Source organism: Lichenostomus cassidix, chromosome 4 (genome assembly GCF_008360975.1).
Source record: "Lichenostomus cassidix isolate B80296 chromosome 4, HeHo_3.0, whole genome shotgun sequence".
Lineage (NCBI taxonomy): Eukaryota > Metazoa > Chordata > Aves > Passeriformes > Meliphagidae > Lichenostomus > Lichenostomus cassidix.
In genome coordinates, this window is record NC_139484.1 from 61692091 (window position 1) to 61706099 (window position 14009).

Sequence of the window (14009 nt, forward strand, 5' to 3'; positions counted from 1 at the left end):
CCCGCCCCGGGTGGTGCGCTCCGCTGGCCCCGCCCTACCGGCGCAGAGGAACAGCCACGTCTCCAGCCCGGCCGGGGAAGGGGCGGGGCTGTGCCGCCCGCGCGCCGGCAGACAGCCAATCGGCGAGCGGGCCGGTGAATCATGCGCTCGGCGATTGGTCGGCGCGGCGGTAGAGGAGGGGCAAAGAGCGGCGTGGCTCCGATTGGCCCGGCGGGCTCTGTTGACAAACACCCAGCTCCTCCCCGCCCCTCGCCGCCAGTCGCCCCAATCAGAAGAAAGCGGCGGGTTGAGTGACGTGTCGGAAAACCAATGGGATGCGTGTCCGCCTCGCAGGGGCGGGTGCGCGCGGGGTGCCGGTACGTGGCGGGCGGGCGTGGCGCGGCGGGCAGGGCTGCGCGCGCGGCGGGCGCCCATTCTGTGGCGGCGACAGCGGCGACGGCGACAGCGGCGTTCATGTCCTAACGGGTGGCGGCGGCGGGCGAGCCGGGCCCCTCCATGCGGGGGCCGCGGGGCCGCAGCGCTCTGGCCGCCTTCGCGTTGCTGATACTGCTGGGGGTGGCGGCGGGCGGCCCGGAGCCGCCGCCGGGTGATGTCGCGGCTGTGGAGGCCGCGTTCGGGCTGGGGGCGGCCGCCGCTCCCGCCGCCCTGCCCGCTGGCTCCGCGGACGTGACAGTAGAGGACGATGAGGGCGGTGTGGCTCCCGCGGCGCCCGGAGAGCAGGAGGCTGAGGGCAGCGGAGAGGCCCGGAGCGGCAGCAGGTGAGCGGGAGGAGGCGGTGACGGGGTGCGGGTCAGTGCCTGGGGCTGAAGGGGGGTTCAGGGCTGGGTGACGGTGTGCGGTCGGTGTCTGGGGTGGGGGTCGTGCGTGGGGCTGGCTGCGGAGAGTGTCGGTGACTGGGGCTCCTGATGGGGGTCGGGGGCTGGGTGGGGTGTCGGTGGGGGCGGCCGAGGTGGGCTCAGTGCCTGGGGAGGCTGAGGGGTGTAGGGATCAATGTCTGGGCTGGCTAGGGGCAGAGCCAGTGACTGGGATGGGGTCAGTGGCTGGGGCTGTCCGGGACCGGGGTGGGGGTCAGCATCTCAGCGTGGAGATGCTGGGGAGGGGGCTCGGGTCCGGTGTGGGGTCAGTGCCTCGGGGAGAAGGGTGCACTGTCCAGGGTCGCTGTCTGGGGGTGCTGGGGGTACATGGCTGTGTCTAGGCTGGGAATCAGCAGCAGGGGGTGTTGGGGAGGGGGGCAGTGCGTGGGAAAAGGGCTACATGGTCCCGGGGGTCGCGTGTGGGGAAGGAGTGGGCTTGGAGGGGAATAGCGCTGGGATGGGTCGGGAGTGTTGGAGTGGGAAGAGCGGAGAGGAGGCAGAGTTGGACGGTAGGGTTATCGCAGATGGAGCGGTGCTTGGGAAAGGGGTGAAACAGGGGTGTCGCCGGCTGGTGCGTGGGGCTGGGCTGTGGGACACGCAGGGCAGTGTCCCAGGGCCGGAGGAGAGGTGCAGGGAGAAGGGCGTGGAAGAGGTGAATCCCGTGATGGGGCTGAAGTAGCCCTTCAGGGATGGACAGGCTGGACCGAGGGGGAGGCTGTGACAATGAGGAAAGGGAACTTCGGGACCTCACCAGCGCTGAGATGCTTGTTCTTTACGCGGTTGTTAGCAAGGAGAAAGGGTGTCTTAGTCTTAGACAAACAAGCTGCCGGATGTCACGCTATGTGACATCTGGCCCGTCTGCTTACCCTGGTAATACCACGTCTCGATCCTCTCCTTGCCTTGGTCCCAGGTGGCAGTTCTGTGCCTGCGGGAAGGAGACCCTGAAGCGCTGCATCTGTAGTCTAAACTCTTCCCAACACCTACCTGCAGCTCACAGTTGTTCAGAGCACTGTGTCCCTTTCTGTCGTCTTTTTGTTTTAAAGAGAATGCAGTTCTCCTGTGTACTTAATTGTCTGTTCAGCACAGACACTAGGGTGTGCCTGAGGGGAAGCCAAACATGCAAGACAAATTGATGAACAAGTTTCAGAATATAACAAGGGGAAATAAAATACTTAATAAGTGTGTGTGGCAAGAAGCACTGGCAACAGGAAGACTTAGATGAATGACTCAAGTGCAGAAATGTTACTGTGCTGATTCCAGTCTGTTTCTGAATTGGCTGAGAACGATGAGGTGATAAGCCACAGCTAGAGTTTAAAGGAAGAACAGCATGACTAAATGCCTGCTGTATTTGAAAACATGAAAATAGCCCAAAGCTTGTTCCTAGTATGCCTGAGCATTCACTCAGAGCAAGAAACTGGCAGATAACTTGGCATCCTGTTTTCTTTGAGGGCAGTCTCACCAGTTAGCAACAGGATCGTTCTTTTGTGTATCAGCTTATCAAAATACCACCTAGTTTATTGCAATTCTACTGTATTCAGTTTTTAATAGGACCCTCATTTATTTAGCCTTGAAAATTTTTAAAAATACATTTTGTTTGCCTTCTAGAGCTAAGTAGAATACACTAAAGATGTTCAGTGTAGTAAATTAAGCCTGAGATTAAATGTAGCTGCTCTGTAATTGATTAGTATGTAGGAACAGATTTGCTGTCATCAAATAAAAATAGAATGGCTGCCTGGCCATAGTGTTTGCCTGCATTTCTTTATTTTTTTATTTGTATTTCTGAGATCTCTCCTTGTCTGAGCTAATTGTTCTTCAGCAATATCCATGCAATATAAAGGTCAGCATAATATGGGAAAAAAAAGAACAAAACCAAAATCCCAACTGTTTTTGCTGTAGGCAAATGAATATAATTATCCTGGGTTTGAAGATTTTTTTATTTTCCTAGAAGAAGATATGAGGGTTAGTGAATTACTGTGCTTTTTCCATACAAACATGCAGGGTTTGCTGTTGGAACAGCTGCTTAGAGTTCAAGTTTGACAAACAGCTGTATTTACAATGTCCCAATGGACTTTTGAGGGTTGAAGGTATTAGTTTTGGTGGTTCTTTTAAACCAAACCAGGAACAGTGTAAATGTACCAAGATGATGATAAGTTCTGCTTTGTTTTTCTAACAAAAACAACTTATTTGAATAGATGCAAAGTTTTGGTGCAGTGAAAGGGTGTAGATGAACTAAAGAAATGTTCTTCCTCTGTCCTGTTTACATCTTCCCTTGCTTAGTCCTTCTGTTTGTAGGTAAATCAGATACCTTCACTTCAGTAAAGGAGAACAGAGCTGTGCTCAGGCCACTTGATCTCAAAAAGTGGGCTGTGTTCATTATTGGGTACAAACAAAGGTTTTAAGACCCAGGACTGGCCTTTTGTCAATGTATGTGGAAGTTTGCAGTAGATATTTTGCATTATTTCAAGGGGGAACATTATCGCTGCACTTGAATAACAAGTTCCTGTCTGTGAGTGCAAGAGGATAGGAAATGGTAAGAAAACATTTTCATTCAGCCAGAGAGGCTGCTTGTAGATGGTTGGGGTCAGGGAAGTGGTTCCAGATGCGTTTTCATAGTGACAAAGTGCACATAAAATCTGACCATACAACATTAGCTTGTTCTCTGCCAGCTGCTCTGATTACTGATATCTCTGCATGCTCCATGTACTGGCCCCTTGCTTTAGTCCTGCTGTTGGCCATCTGTAAGGGCACAGAAGGGATTTTCTGCTCCTCCATCCCTTGATTCACAATTTATTCTGGACCAGCAGCTCGAGGCAGGGAGAAGTGCAGGTCTTCATTTTACTGATGTTCATTTTTCAGATGCCTCATTGATGGATCCTGGGATTTAAGTGAATGCCTATTTTTGAGTAATTTCTTCTTGTATCTTTTTTATTCTGGCCCACATTTGTGGAGACTGTTGAATTATGATTTTGTGGTATTGGTCCTTGGTTTTTTGGTTTTTGGTTTTTTTTCCTTCTCTAGTATCTCTGTGATGTGATTCACTCCCCAGTGTAGTCTGTGATTTACTGTCAACAAGTATTGATGCAGCCTGGCTGCTGTTTGTCTCTATTCTCCTCACTTCCTTGGTGTTATAGTTGTGACTTTTGACCTTAAGCTGGATAATATTTTGTGTTTTCCCTTCTCAGAAGGTAATCTGGTTTGGTAGTGTTCTCAGAAAAGTTCTGTGTTACTGGAAGCTGCTTCTTTGGTCAGGGTAGTCTTTCAGCTTTACCCCAGACAGGAGGTGATGTTGATAAAACCAGTGATAAGGTGTTGTTTTTCCGACGATTAGAGAGTTTATCAGCCCTAACCAAAACAGAAACTGATTCAGGAATTCCTTTTCCTTTCAGCTAGTCAATCAGGTGTCCCAAAGATGTATCAAAAATACTGCTTTTTCAGTTGAATGGCATTTCAGGTGCAGCCCTGACACCTTGAGCCAGCAAAGGCTTGCAAACAGGTGGCTGAAAGGACTCTCTGTTCTGGAATTGTGGCTGTATTCTGCTGGGGTTTCTAAGAATTTGTTGTAAGAATTGGACATAATACACTGCAGTAGAGCCACAATGGCACTGTTAGGTGACAAAAAGCGAGTCACCTGCATGTTTGTTTTTAAGCTCTGAAATATTTCCTTGAAGTAGTTGCCTAAATTGCTTTTATCATAATGTGTTAATTTAGTGCTTGACTAGACCAGAGCAAAGGAAAAATCTCTTGTCACCACTTCGTGCTCTCAGTACACAAAGCTGCAAGCACTGGAATCTCACAGAAAAGGGAATGGAAAATCTGGTAGTGAGAAAGTGTAACTAGTGAGGGTCTTGGGCACAAATTTCAGATCTTGCTCCAATTACAGTTCAAGTGAGAGGGTTTTAACTTAATGGAGTCCATCAGAGAAGAGGAGAACAGGTATTAAGATTTTAATTCATAGACAAATAAAGTAAGTAATGAAGGTTTTTATCACAAGAGGAAAGATTTTTAACACTTTTGTCCTGACATGTGGTATTATTGCTGAAGAGCAAGATGAAATTAAAACCAGAAATGTGGCTATTTAGTTGAAAATGAGTCACTTGTTAAAAAGCAGAGAGAAATGCATGTTTTTCTTACACCTGGTTGCAGTTCTCAAGGTAGCCACACGTGAGATTTAGGTATAGCTGGGCTGGTCCTGTTCCCGTGTCTCATGGAAGTGTTTGCTCAGTAGGTGAAACAAAGTCCATTCTACAGCTGGGGACAAACCAAGAAGGCCACTGCACTCAAGAAAAGCCAGAATTTTTATGGTGTGCAGAAGTGGTTGGTTAAACCAGTTTCTCCAAGTGTGTGCTGCTGGCACAAAGGTTCCCCACACTCCCCTCTGCTTTCCTAATCAGCTAGACTTAAAGCTGAAGTGTGGTTACAACACAATTTAGGTGACTGGAGGTCAGGGTGCAGGTACAGATTCCAAAACCACCACTTGAGTGGTGGTGGGGAGGCTGAAATAATGAGGTAACTTGTAGGGAAGGCTGAGGTTTGCATCTGGTGGGGAAAGATAATCCAGAAATGTAAGATATAAAGGCATGAAACATCCGTTACTTGAGGGAGAAGTCGAACAGGGAGACTTAGATAAAGGAAAACAATGAGAGTACATGGGAAGAAAACATTTCACAGTACAGTTTTAGGATTTGTCTTCTCTGCAGTATTGCTGCCAAAATTCCCTTCATTCTAGCTGCATTTCCACCTCTTTTTATAACCTAGTTGTCAGGAGGATCAACATAAAACTTAAGTAGACCTGCTTGGAATAATATTTTTATGCAATGCTAGAGGGTTTCAGATAAATTGCTTTACCATAAAACAAACAGATTGTGTTAAATATGTGTCCAAGGCCTTCAGTGTGTGAGCACTTGTTTACAGTACTTGAGAATAGTCAGTCTCCTGCAATCTGGTTTATTATTAACCCAGTCTTCGTTTCTGTACAGTTGGAATAAGTGTACTCAGCTTATAAAAACTTATGTCTTCCACTGTGCAAATATTTGCACAATTGGTATTTTTCTAACAGTTTGTCAAACTTAGCTTTTGAGGGAATGTGATGCTTGGCCACCTTCAGAAGCAGGAGCTGCTGTGGCATTTTTGGCACAGGTTAAAGATATATTTTTTCTATTTATTAGGAGTATAGTGCTATAAGCATTATAAAATCCTATCAATTGTGTGGGATACTTTTACATGTAAAACTGCCATGTTTTACATGACCTTCATTAGAGGCAAGGTAACGAGTCACTATCCTTGAACATGTTTTTAGATCATGATTTCAGTTTTTCCATCCTTAAAGCAAACTGATAACCCCCATCATTTCCTCCCTAAATTCCATGCTGCTCGACCATTAACTTTGCACAAGCAAATATATTTGGCTTCAGTTCTACACAATAATTTATAGTCCCTTATTGTTTAAAGTAAAGATTAATATACATGTCTGTGTGTGCATTACCAGCCCACTGCCCTTTCACCCTCACCTGAAACTGGCTAATCTCCCCATCAGTTTATTTGCACAGTTCCTTATTCTCATTGAAACCAGTGACTATAAAGGTCCTTCTGGGTCACTGGATCCAGCCCCCCTCAGTGCAAGCAGCCTGTAAAGTGATCAAGTTCTACTCCCTCTGCCTTTGAAGATTGGTGAGCTGCTGCAAGCCAAACTGACAACACAATACCAGCTTTTTCAGGTCAGAGAGAAACAATCTTCAAGGGAAAAAAAAAAGGCCCTTCAGAAATGCCTTGTCAGTGCTTTGTCTCTGATGTGTTGTTTATTTTGTTTGTTGATTTTAATGCTAGAGCTCTAGCCCAACCAGAAAAGCTTATTCTAATTGTACAGCTCGGTAAGGAACAAGATTTACTGAAATTGAGGAGTTTCAGGCACTGTAGAAATCAGCAGTCAGCCTGCCATGACCATGTACCCCCAGACATCAGCTGCTTAAAGCCCGGGCTGCAAAAAGCAGTGTCCTTGCTTTGTGCTCAGCAGGTGTTGGAGGTTGTTTCTAGTGCCCTGTGTATGCCTTTGGAGGGACTTGTTTTATTCAGAGACTTATGAAATGTCCCAGGAGTTTGATGTTTCATCCAAAATCACTGAAAACTTAATTGCAACTTAGCATTTCTGACATCCTAATTGGCTGGGTTAATAGTTTCAGGTTTAGGTTGTTTTGATGGGGTGTGTTAAAGATCAGTTTGGAAGGGACTGGAAGAAGTGGCATCCATACTGTTTGTATAAATATCTCAAAAAAGATGATCTCATTCAGTGTTGCAGTGGTTACATCTACATATGGGAGCAAAAAGTCAACTGTCTTCTCCTGAATCTGAGCTCTGAAAGTGTCTTACAACATGTAAATTTGTTTATGACATCCAGCCAGAGACTTCAGCTCTGCTCTCCCTTACTGGTCTGGATAGAGCTACCCAGTTGAATTGCTTTTCTGTAGAATATAGAGATTTAAGGGCTGGAGTTGGATTTTACTGCACATAAATAGCTATATTTATAGGTGAAGTCCATACTATAATGGGCTGTAGTGTTGACTGTGAATGTTTCCAACTTGCAGATCTCTAGTAATTATCAGCACTTTGGATGGACGAATTGCAGCACTGGATCCAGAAAACAGTGGGCGAAAACAGTGGGATCTGGATGTGGGATCAGGTTCTCTTGTGTCATCCAGCCTCAGTAAACCAGAGGTAAGGCTTAATTTCTTTCCTGACTAAATCTTTAAAAATGGAGCTGTCTGTAATAAAATGAATGCAGCTTCCTCCCTGGTTGGTAAATATTAGATAATGGAGTGAACACCTATGAAACTTTGTCAGTACTATTCTCAAACTTTTTTTTTTTTTTTGAGTGCTTACATCATGTTGCCATTTCAAACTGGAGTGTGTCAGCATTTTAGCCTTGGGATTGATGTATTTGGTGACTGTCAAACTAGATGATGTAACTGAGTTTGGGAATTGTATGTAATTGCTGATTGAAAACAAGTTACATGTAATTTCAAGCAAATGGAAGGATCATCTGCTTTGTATTACTAGACTATGTCTTGGCAAGTGTTGGCTTTTTTTTTCCCCTCAAGAAAAGCAAAAGTCCTTGTGACTTAATAAATGAACAAAGGATTGTTTTGGGTGTTTTATACTAGATAAGCAGGCTGCCTGTGAAACAGAATGTGTTAGCAATTAAACAGAGTGCTGAAGGTCACCCTGAAGTACTGAGTAGTAAAGGGTTGCATCACTTCTTGCTGATGAACTGTAAGAAGAAAATCTAGAGTTCAAGTTCTTGTTTGGTGCTATTGGCCACCATCAGTTTCAATAAACTTATGCTAAAATTAGAAGGAAGTTTTTTTCCTTTCCTTTTCTTTTCCTGCACTGAGGAAGTGAGATCTCCGAGTCATTCTCTCCTAGAATTAGGAGGAATAAAAACACCAACAGAGAGGTAATTTGTGATGATAACACACCACAGAAGTACACAGCCCTTTCCTGTCAGGGATGGTTGGATTTGATGACCAGTCCTGTGTCATGCTTTTGCACAATGAGCATCAGGGAATGAAAGTTGAGTTCAGGATTATTCAGACTTCATGAGCTTCTTGCTTGTGGTTCTTTGTTGCTGTCTGTGGATATGACCTCTGTTTTGGTCTAAAGAAGTCTAAGGAAGGAGTTGGTCTGTTGCTGTGGTAGTGTATGTATGAGAGCTGCTAATGAGTATCTCAGGTTGCAAAAGTAATGAGAATGTTAAGTCATGTTCCCTTGTTTCTGAGAGAGAATTTTATTTACGGATGCAGCTTTGTGAGATTTGTTCAGGTGGATTTTTGTGGTTTAGAAAAGACACTGTAGGAAAGAAGAACCTTCCCTGAAAATATGTTCAAGAGCAGAATTGAAAAAAAATATAGAAACTGTGAAAGAACTGTAAAGAGCTCTGTCAGGTGGAAGGTGTCAGTGATAGTGTGAAGCTTCACAAATGTTTTCAATAATAAGTACTTAATATATTGGTCTGTTGCTGCAAATAGTTTGATGACCACATGAAAATAGAACCACCTGTTATAAGATGCAAATATAAACTTTATTTTTTCACTATAAATTAAGTCACAAGCCCATTTTTTTAAAGATTTTGGGAATGCAGGCATTTCCAACTATAGAATGTTTTTGCATAGCTAGATTTTTGTCACTCAACTGGTCTGTCTAGGGTTTTGATATTTTTCCAATGTGGTGTGACTGTAGAAACAAAAGGTTGGGGTTTAGACAACAAAAGGTTTAGTTTGTCCATGTGATACTTAATTCTCTACTGTGACTACAAGTCAGTAGGTTGTGGCAGTCACAAAAATACACTTTTAAAGAGCGTTTGTTATGGATAGAGGAAGTTGGACTTTCAGATGGGCTTTCATATTGTTTCATTTCTACAGCTGTGGCCCAAGACACTGAGGGATTTTGGCAGTTAAGATGCAAAGCCTATGAGATAACTAATTTTGGAAGGAAAACGTCATTTTGGCCTTCTAGAAGCTGTTAAGCGTTATGAATATGGGCCTTTTTAGACTTACTGTCATGTAAACAAATGCTGTTAAGATAAGACAGAATTTAACAAGAAACATGATGAAAAGTGATGAATACTCCGAATAAACTGCATTTAAATATTTAAATGTTTAATCTGCTGTCAGTAATCAGTTGAAAGACTTCATGCAGTGAATCTAGATACCACTTAAGTGAATAATTCACCTCATTAAAATTGCTGGGAAAATTCTGGTTTGGGTCAAAATACTGATTTGGGCATGTGACAAGTTTTATTCTCTCGGACTAAGTCTTGAGGCTTTTCCTTCCTCTTCCAGCATTTTTGAGGTAACAAAGGTTTCTGTGCTAGCAACCACAATATTCATCATAAAACAGTAACATTATGTAAGCTGTTAAATTACATCTTCTTGCAAGAAATGGTAGATGAGAAACTTTCTGTGTTATGCTGGCAGTGATAAAGATTAGGATTTTTCCAGAGCAAGGAAAGTGTGTGCTGCTGGGTCTGAATTGTTTTGATGAGGGACTTTTTAACTATCTCAAGTGTTAGTGTAATGAACTGTAGTTCTAGGTCCTGGTGCAAAAGTGTGACTTTAATTTCAAAGTGCCTTTTAAGAATAGACGAGATCTTCAATCTTTCAGTGTTTAACAGAACTGTAGTTACTTCCTTTGCCTAACTGTAAAATGTCAACCTGGCTGTCTGGAGCTCGTGTGTTAATTAGGAAAGTGAGGCAGTGAAATTTCAAATGTTCCAGCAGCTCTGTCAAACGCTTCAGATCTTGAAACTACTGCTCAAGACACTGACAAGTGAGATGTTCATCATTTGTCATGTGAACAGATCAATTAGAAAGGAAAGGCTGCTGAAGTACTAATTGTGTGTCTGGGTAACTAAAATGCTAAAATTCTTTCCTTGGCTCTAAGTTCCAACATAAACAAATCATGGTCAGGGTGCCAGTGTTGAAAAGTTGACTCTGCAGTTCAGACTTGTGACTGAGAATTTAAAAACTGTTTCTCTAGCCATTGTTTTAAACTGGAAAACACTTCTCCATAAAAGCTGTATGGTTACAACTCCAAGTTTTTTTGTTACCTGCACGTAAAGATTGCCGGATGAAGTTCACAGTAAAGTCATTGAATCACAACTTTTCTAATAGGGAGCTTAATTTTAATAAAAACGTTTTTCTCCTTAAAATTTGGGTTTGTAATTAATACATTGTCTGTACTTAAAAAAGAATACTTTTGGGAGAATCAGCCTGTTGAAATAATGATATTTAATTATAGTGAAAGTGAAGAAGTGCTTCTGAAGCAGTGGGAAAGGTCCATAGCACATGGTTTACTAATGAGCGTGATGCATTCTCTTACCTGCATAGCTTTATACTAAATTACTTAATGGGCACCAGTCAGAGTTGTTTCAGTGCTCTGGGCAGTGGCTACACTGGGGTGGACTTGATAAAAGTACCTGGTTGGCTCGGGATTGGGCTCTTGCAGACTAATCCCTAAGTAAGCATCTTATTTCCTTATCTGAGACATCGAAGATCATGGGACAAAATCAGTTTCAGCCCACAGGGCTGACATTTATAGCAGGCAGGGTAAACATACCACTGTATCCTGGAAAAATGGAACAATTGGATTATGCCATGTCACCAAATCTGTCAACGCCCTTATTCTTACGAAGATTCCCGTGACCCTTGAATTGCATTGTGTGTATATACATATATATATAAATATATCTTAATCTTTTTGTTGTGATAACCACATAAAATCAACTTTTCTACAAACTTAGACATCTGTGTCATCTTTTTTAGACATAAAAGTGGCATGTTTTTATAGAATAGCCTAGTATTACATTTTTTTCTCCAGAGAAGTATGGAGAGGTGAAGAAGTTTTATACTGAAGTCATCTGAAAACTCACTGCATTGTAGGTGAAGCAAACCTACAAAGACTTTTAGCAGATTGTTCCTTTTTTGCTTAGAGCAGTGAGTTGGAAAAGGATTTTAAAATCTCAAAAAATGCCACTAGTGACTGGATTTAATATACAGTATGAATGTATTTTCTTTCTTTTCCCTTCTCTTTGTCTTTCCAAATTTTCAGTAATTTGGCTCCTCAAAAGAAATAGAGAGTTCTGCTGTGAAGTGTCCAAGCACCTGGGACTCACTTTGAGGCACTGACTTGCCTGCACTTTCCTGCACTTTGGATAAGGCAACCTCTGTACCCAGGCAAGCCAGAGAAGAGCCAAAATCTGTCTTGGGTTGCTTTGGGAACACAGGAAGAAACTCAGTAATTCCCATCCTTTGACCTCTTAGACTTTGGAATAGAAGAAAATGCAAAATCCACACTGAATAGAGTCAGGGCAGGGCAAGAGGTCAAAATGCCCTTTGAGGGGTTGAATTGTGAATTCTGTTATGTGCCCGCCCAGAGGTTTGGGGAGGGTAAATAATTTAATAGTGTCTTTGAATGAATTAGGAAAGCCTCAGCCAACGCCTTAGGGCACCCCTGCAGCAGCATTTCATTAGTTTGAATAAAAATCAGGTGTTTGTTTGGTTCATGGCTTTCTACTATAGCTATTTTTCAATTGAGTCACTGTCTGTAAATGTCATCCAAGGAAAAGCTGATAGTGTTTGTCTTGGATATGGGTGGGGAACACTTAAGACCATCAGTCACTTGAGTGTTTTCACTTGAAAGGTTATTATAGCAGCTGTTAAATACAGTGATGAATATTAGGAATTTATATTAATCTGTTTTGACTCTGCTTACGCTCACTAGCCAAACAAAAAGGAGATTCGTTTCAAACTACAAAAACATTCAGAGAAAATGGCTTTCTTCTGAATTTTGCTTAAAAATGATTGGCTCTGTCTAGCTCACTGTTGTTAATTTTAATTTTTAATCTTGTGTGCATCTTAAAACATGTGGAATGGGATACCCCACAACAATCTTTCCTGCTTAGCACTTGGAAGAGTCTCTGTGCACCATCCAGGCAGCTTGCAGGAGGGTCAGGCTTTCATGTACAGAGAATAGCAAGTTGGTTCTCTGAAGTGTTTGAGTGTGTACAAAAGCTTTTAAAGGACAGTTTTACTCTACAGAGAATAAAATTGTAAAAAATCCTATTCACGCTGTAAAATTACTTTCCAGCTGTAATATGTTTTGACCAGATGTAAAGCCATGAATTTCCACTCTGTTCAAGCAGGCAGAGTGTAAATCAGTAGTCTGGTTATTGAGGTTACTGATCTGGGGAAAATATATGTCCTTGTAGGTAAACTGGTATAATTTTAGTTGTCTGAAAGTGTATTCTAGTGTCCTGTGGTGACCTTTATTTTTGTGTACTACTGAGACATGTAGAACCACCAGATGCTTAGATAGTTGGAGGTGTCATTCCTGTAGAGAAAGACTGGCGCATCAGCTGCTTCTCAGTCATACAGGTTTTCTCTAATAGACATGAAATTAAACTGTGCTAAATGAAATACAAGATGTGGGGATTGATAACAGTAGTTTTGTTGCTGGAGGTTGAAGATGACCAGTTTAAAACTGAGAAAACTGTGTACTGAGAGATCCCATGACAGGTTATCAGCTGCCATCTCCATTCCACTGCAGGGGAAGGAAATGTGATTCTGTGTGGCCTGCGGGTAGAGAGAGAGAGACAGATTAGTGTCTTAAATGGTCCTGGAAAAGCTCATAATGAATAAGAAGTGAGTGTCCAGAATTGTACTTCAAAGGAAGATAAATTCTAATTGCAATTGAGGCAGAGAAGGCCTGTTAGGGCTATCAATGGGAGTGGAGCCTGTGTTTTGGAGAAAGAGAATGGATGTGACTGCTCTTTAACTACACGGATGTATTAGGATTCCTGATGGCACAAGTGCTGCTTCTCAATTCTGTTGCTGGAAACACTCACATGTGTGGGTATGAAGAGGTGATAGGCTTGAGAAACTTCACTAGAGACCTGTAGATTTCTGAGTACAGATTTTTGCTGCTTTCTCGGTGAAACTAAAATATATAATTTACATTTCTCCTGAAAAAATACTTTTAATGTTGTTTAGTGAACAAAAAGTCATCAGCAAAAGACTAATGGTTTTAAAGTACCCTGATAGCTGGAAGTTTTGCTTTTCTAGGAAACGCAACCAACTTTTTTAGCGGCAAGTGGTAAACATGAAGAAAAGTGGAATTGCTGACAGATGCCTGAGCTGAGTTGGTGGTTAATGTGATGCAGCACCATCATACCATCATCATTTGTTGACATCATAAGTAGGGCTATTGCTTAGGCAAGTGGTGTTATGTATTTATCAAAACTGCACATCTTCAGTCATCTTAGTTCAGTGTCTTGTTCAATTAAAAAACCCCAAAAGACTTCCTGTAGCTGCAGCTCGTGGCTGCCTTGCTGACACTTGGAGTTAGCACTGATAAAGCCCTGAGGAAGTGCTGACAGGTGTCCTTTCATGTGCTTTAAGGACGTTTTGGGGGATGACAACTTCCGTCAGGAGACACATGGGCAGCTACAGAACAGGATATTGTGGTTTGTACGATACTGAAGCTCTGAATTCCAGTCCTCAGGTGATGCTCTGCCTTGAACAAAGCCAAGAAAGTTTCTCAGTCACTCTGTTTACAACAAGCTTTCATCTCATTCTCACAGCCATAGTGAAAATGCTCCAAATGTTG

The 14009-nt window shown here is 42.9% G+C and overlaps 1 protein-coding gene across 1 annotated transcript in view; it reads left to right on the top strand.

Annotated features, from left to right (window-relative positions):
- Positions 1–375: 375 nt before the first annotated feature.
- The window catches only part of EIF2AK3 (eukaryotic translation initiation factor 2 alpha kinase 3), a 41908-nt gene continuing 28274 nt past the window's right edge, over positions 376–14009 (top strand). The window contains exons 1-2 of the mRNA XM_085059519.1: positions 376–758; positions 7433–7562. Coding sequence (XP_084915645.1) covers positions 496–758; positions 7433–7562 — 393 coding nt within the window. The 5' untranslated portion in view covers positions 376–495. The remainder of the gene's footprint in view (positions 759–7432; positions 7563–14009) is intronic.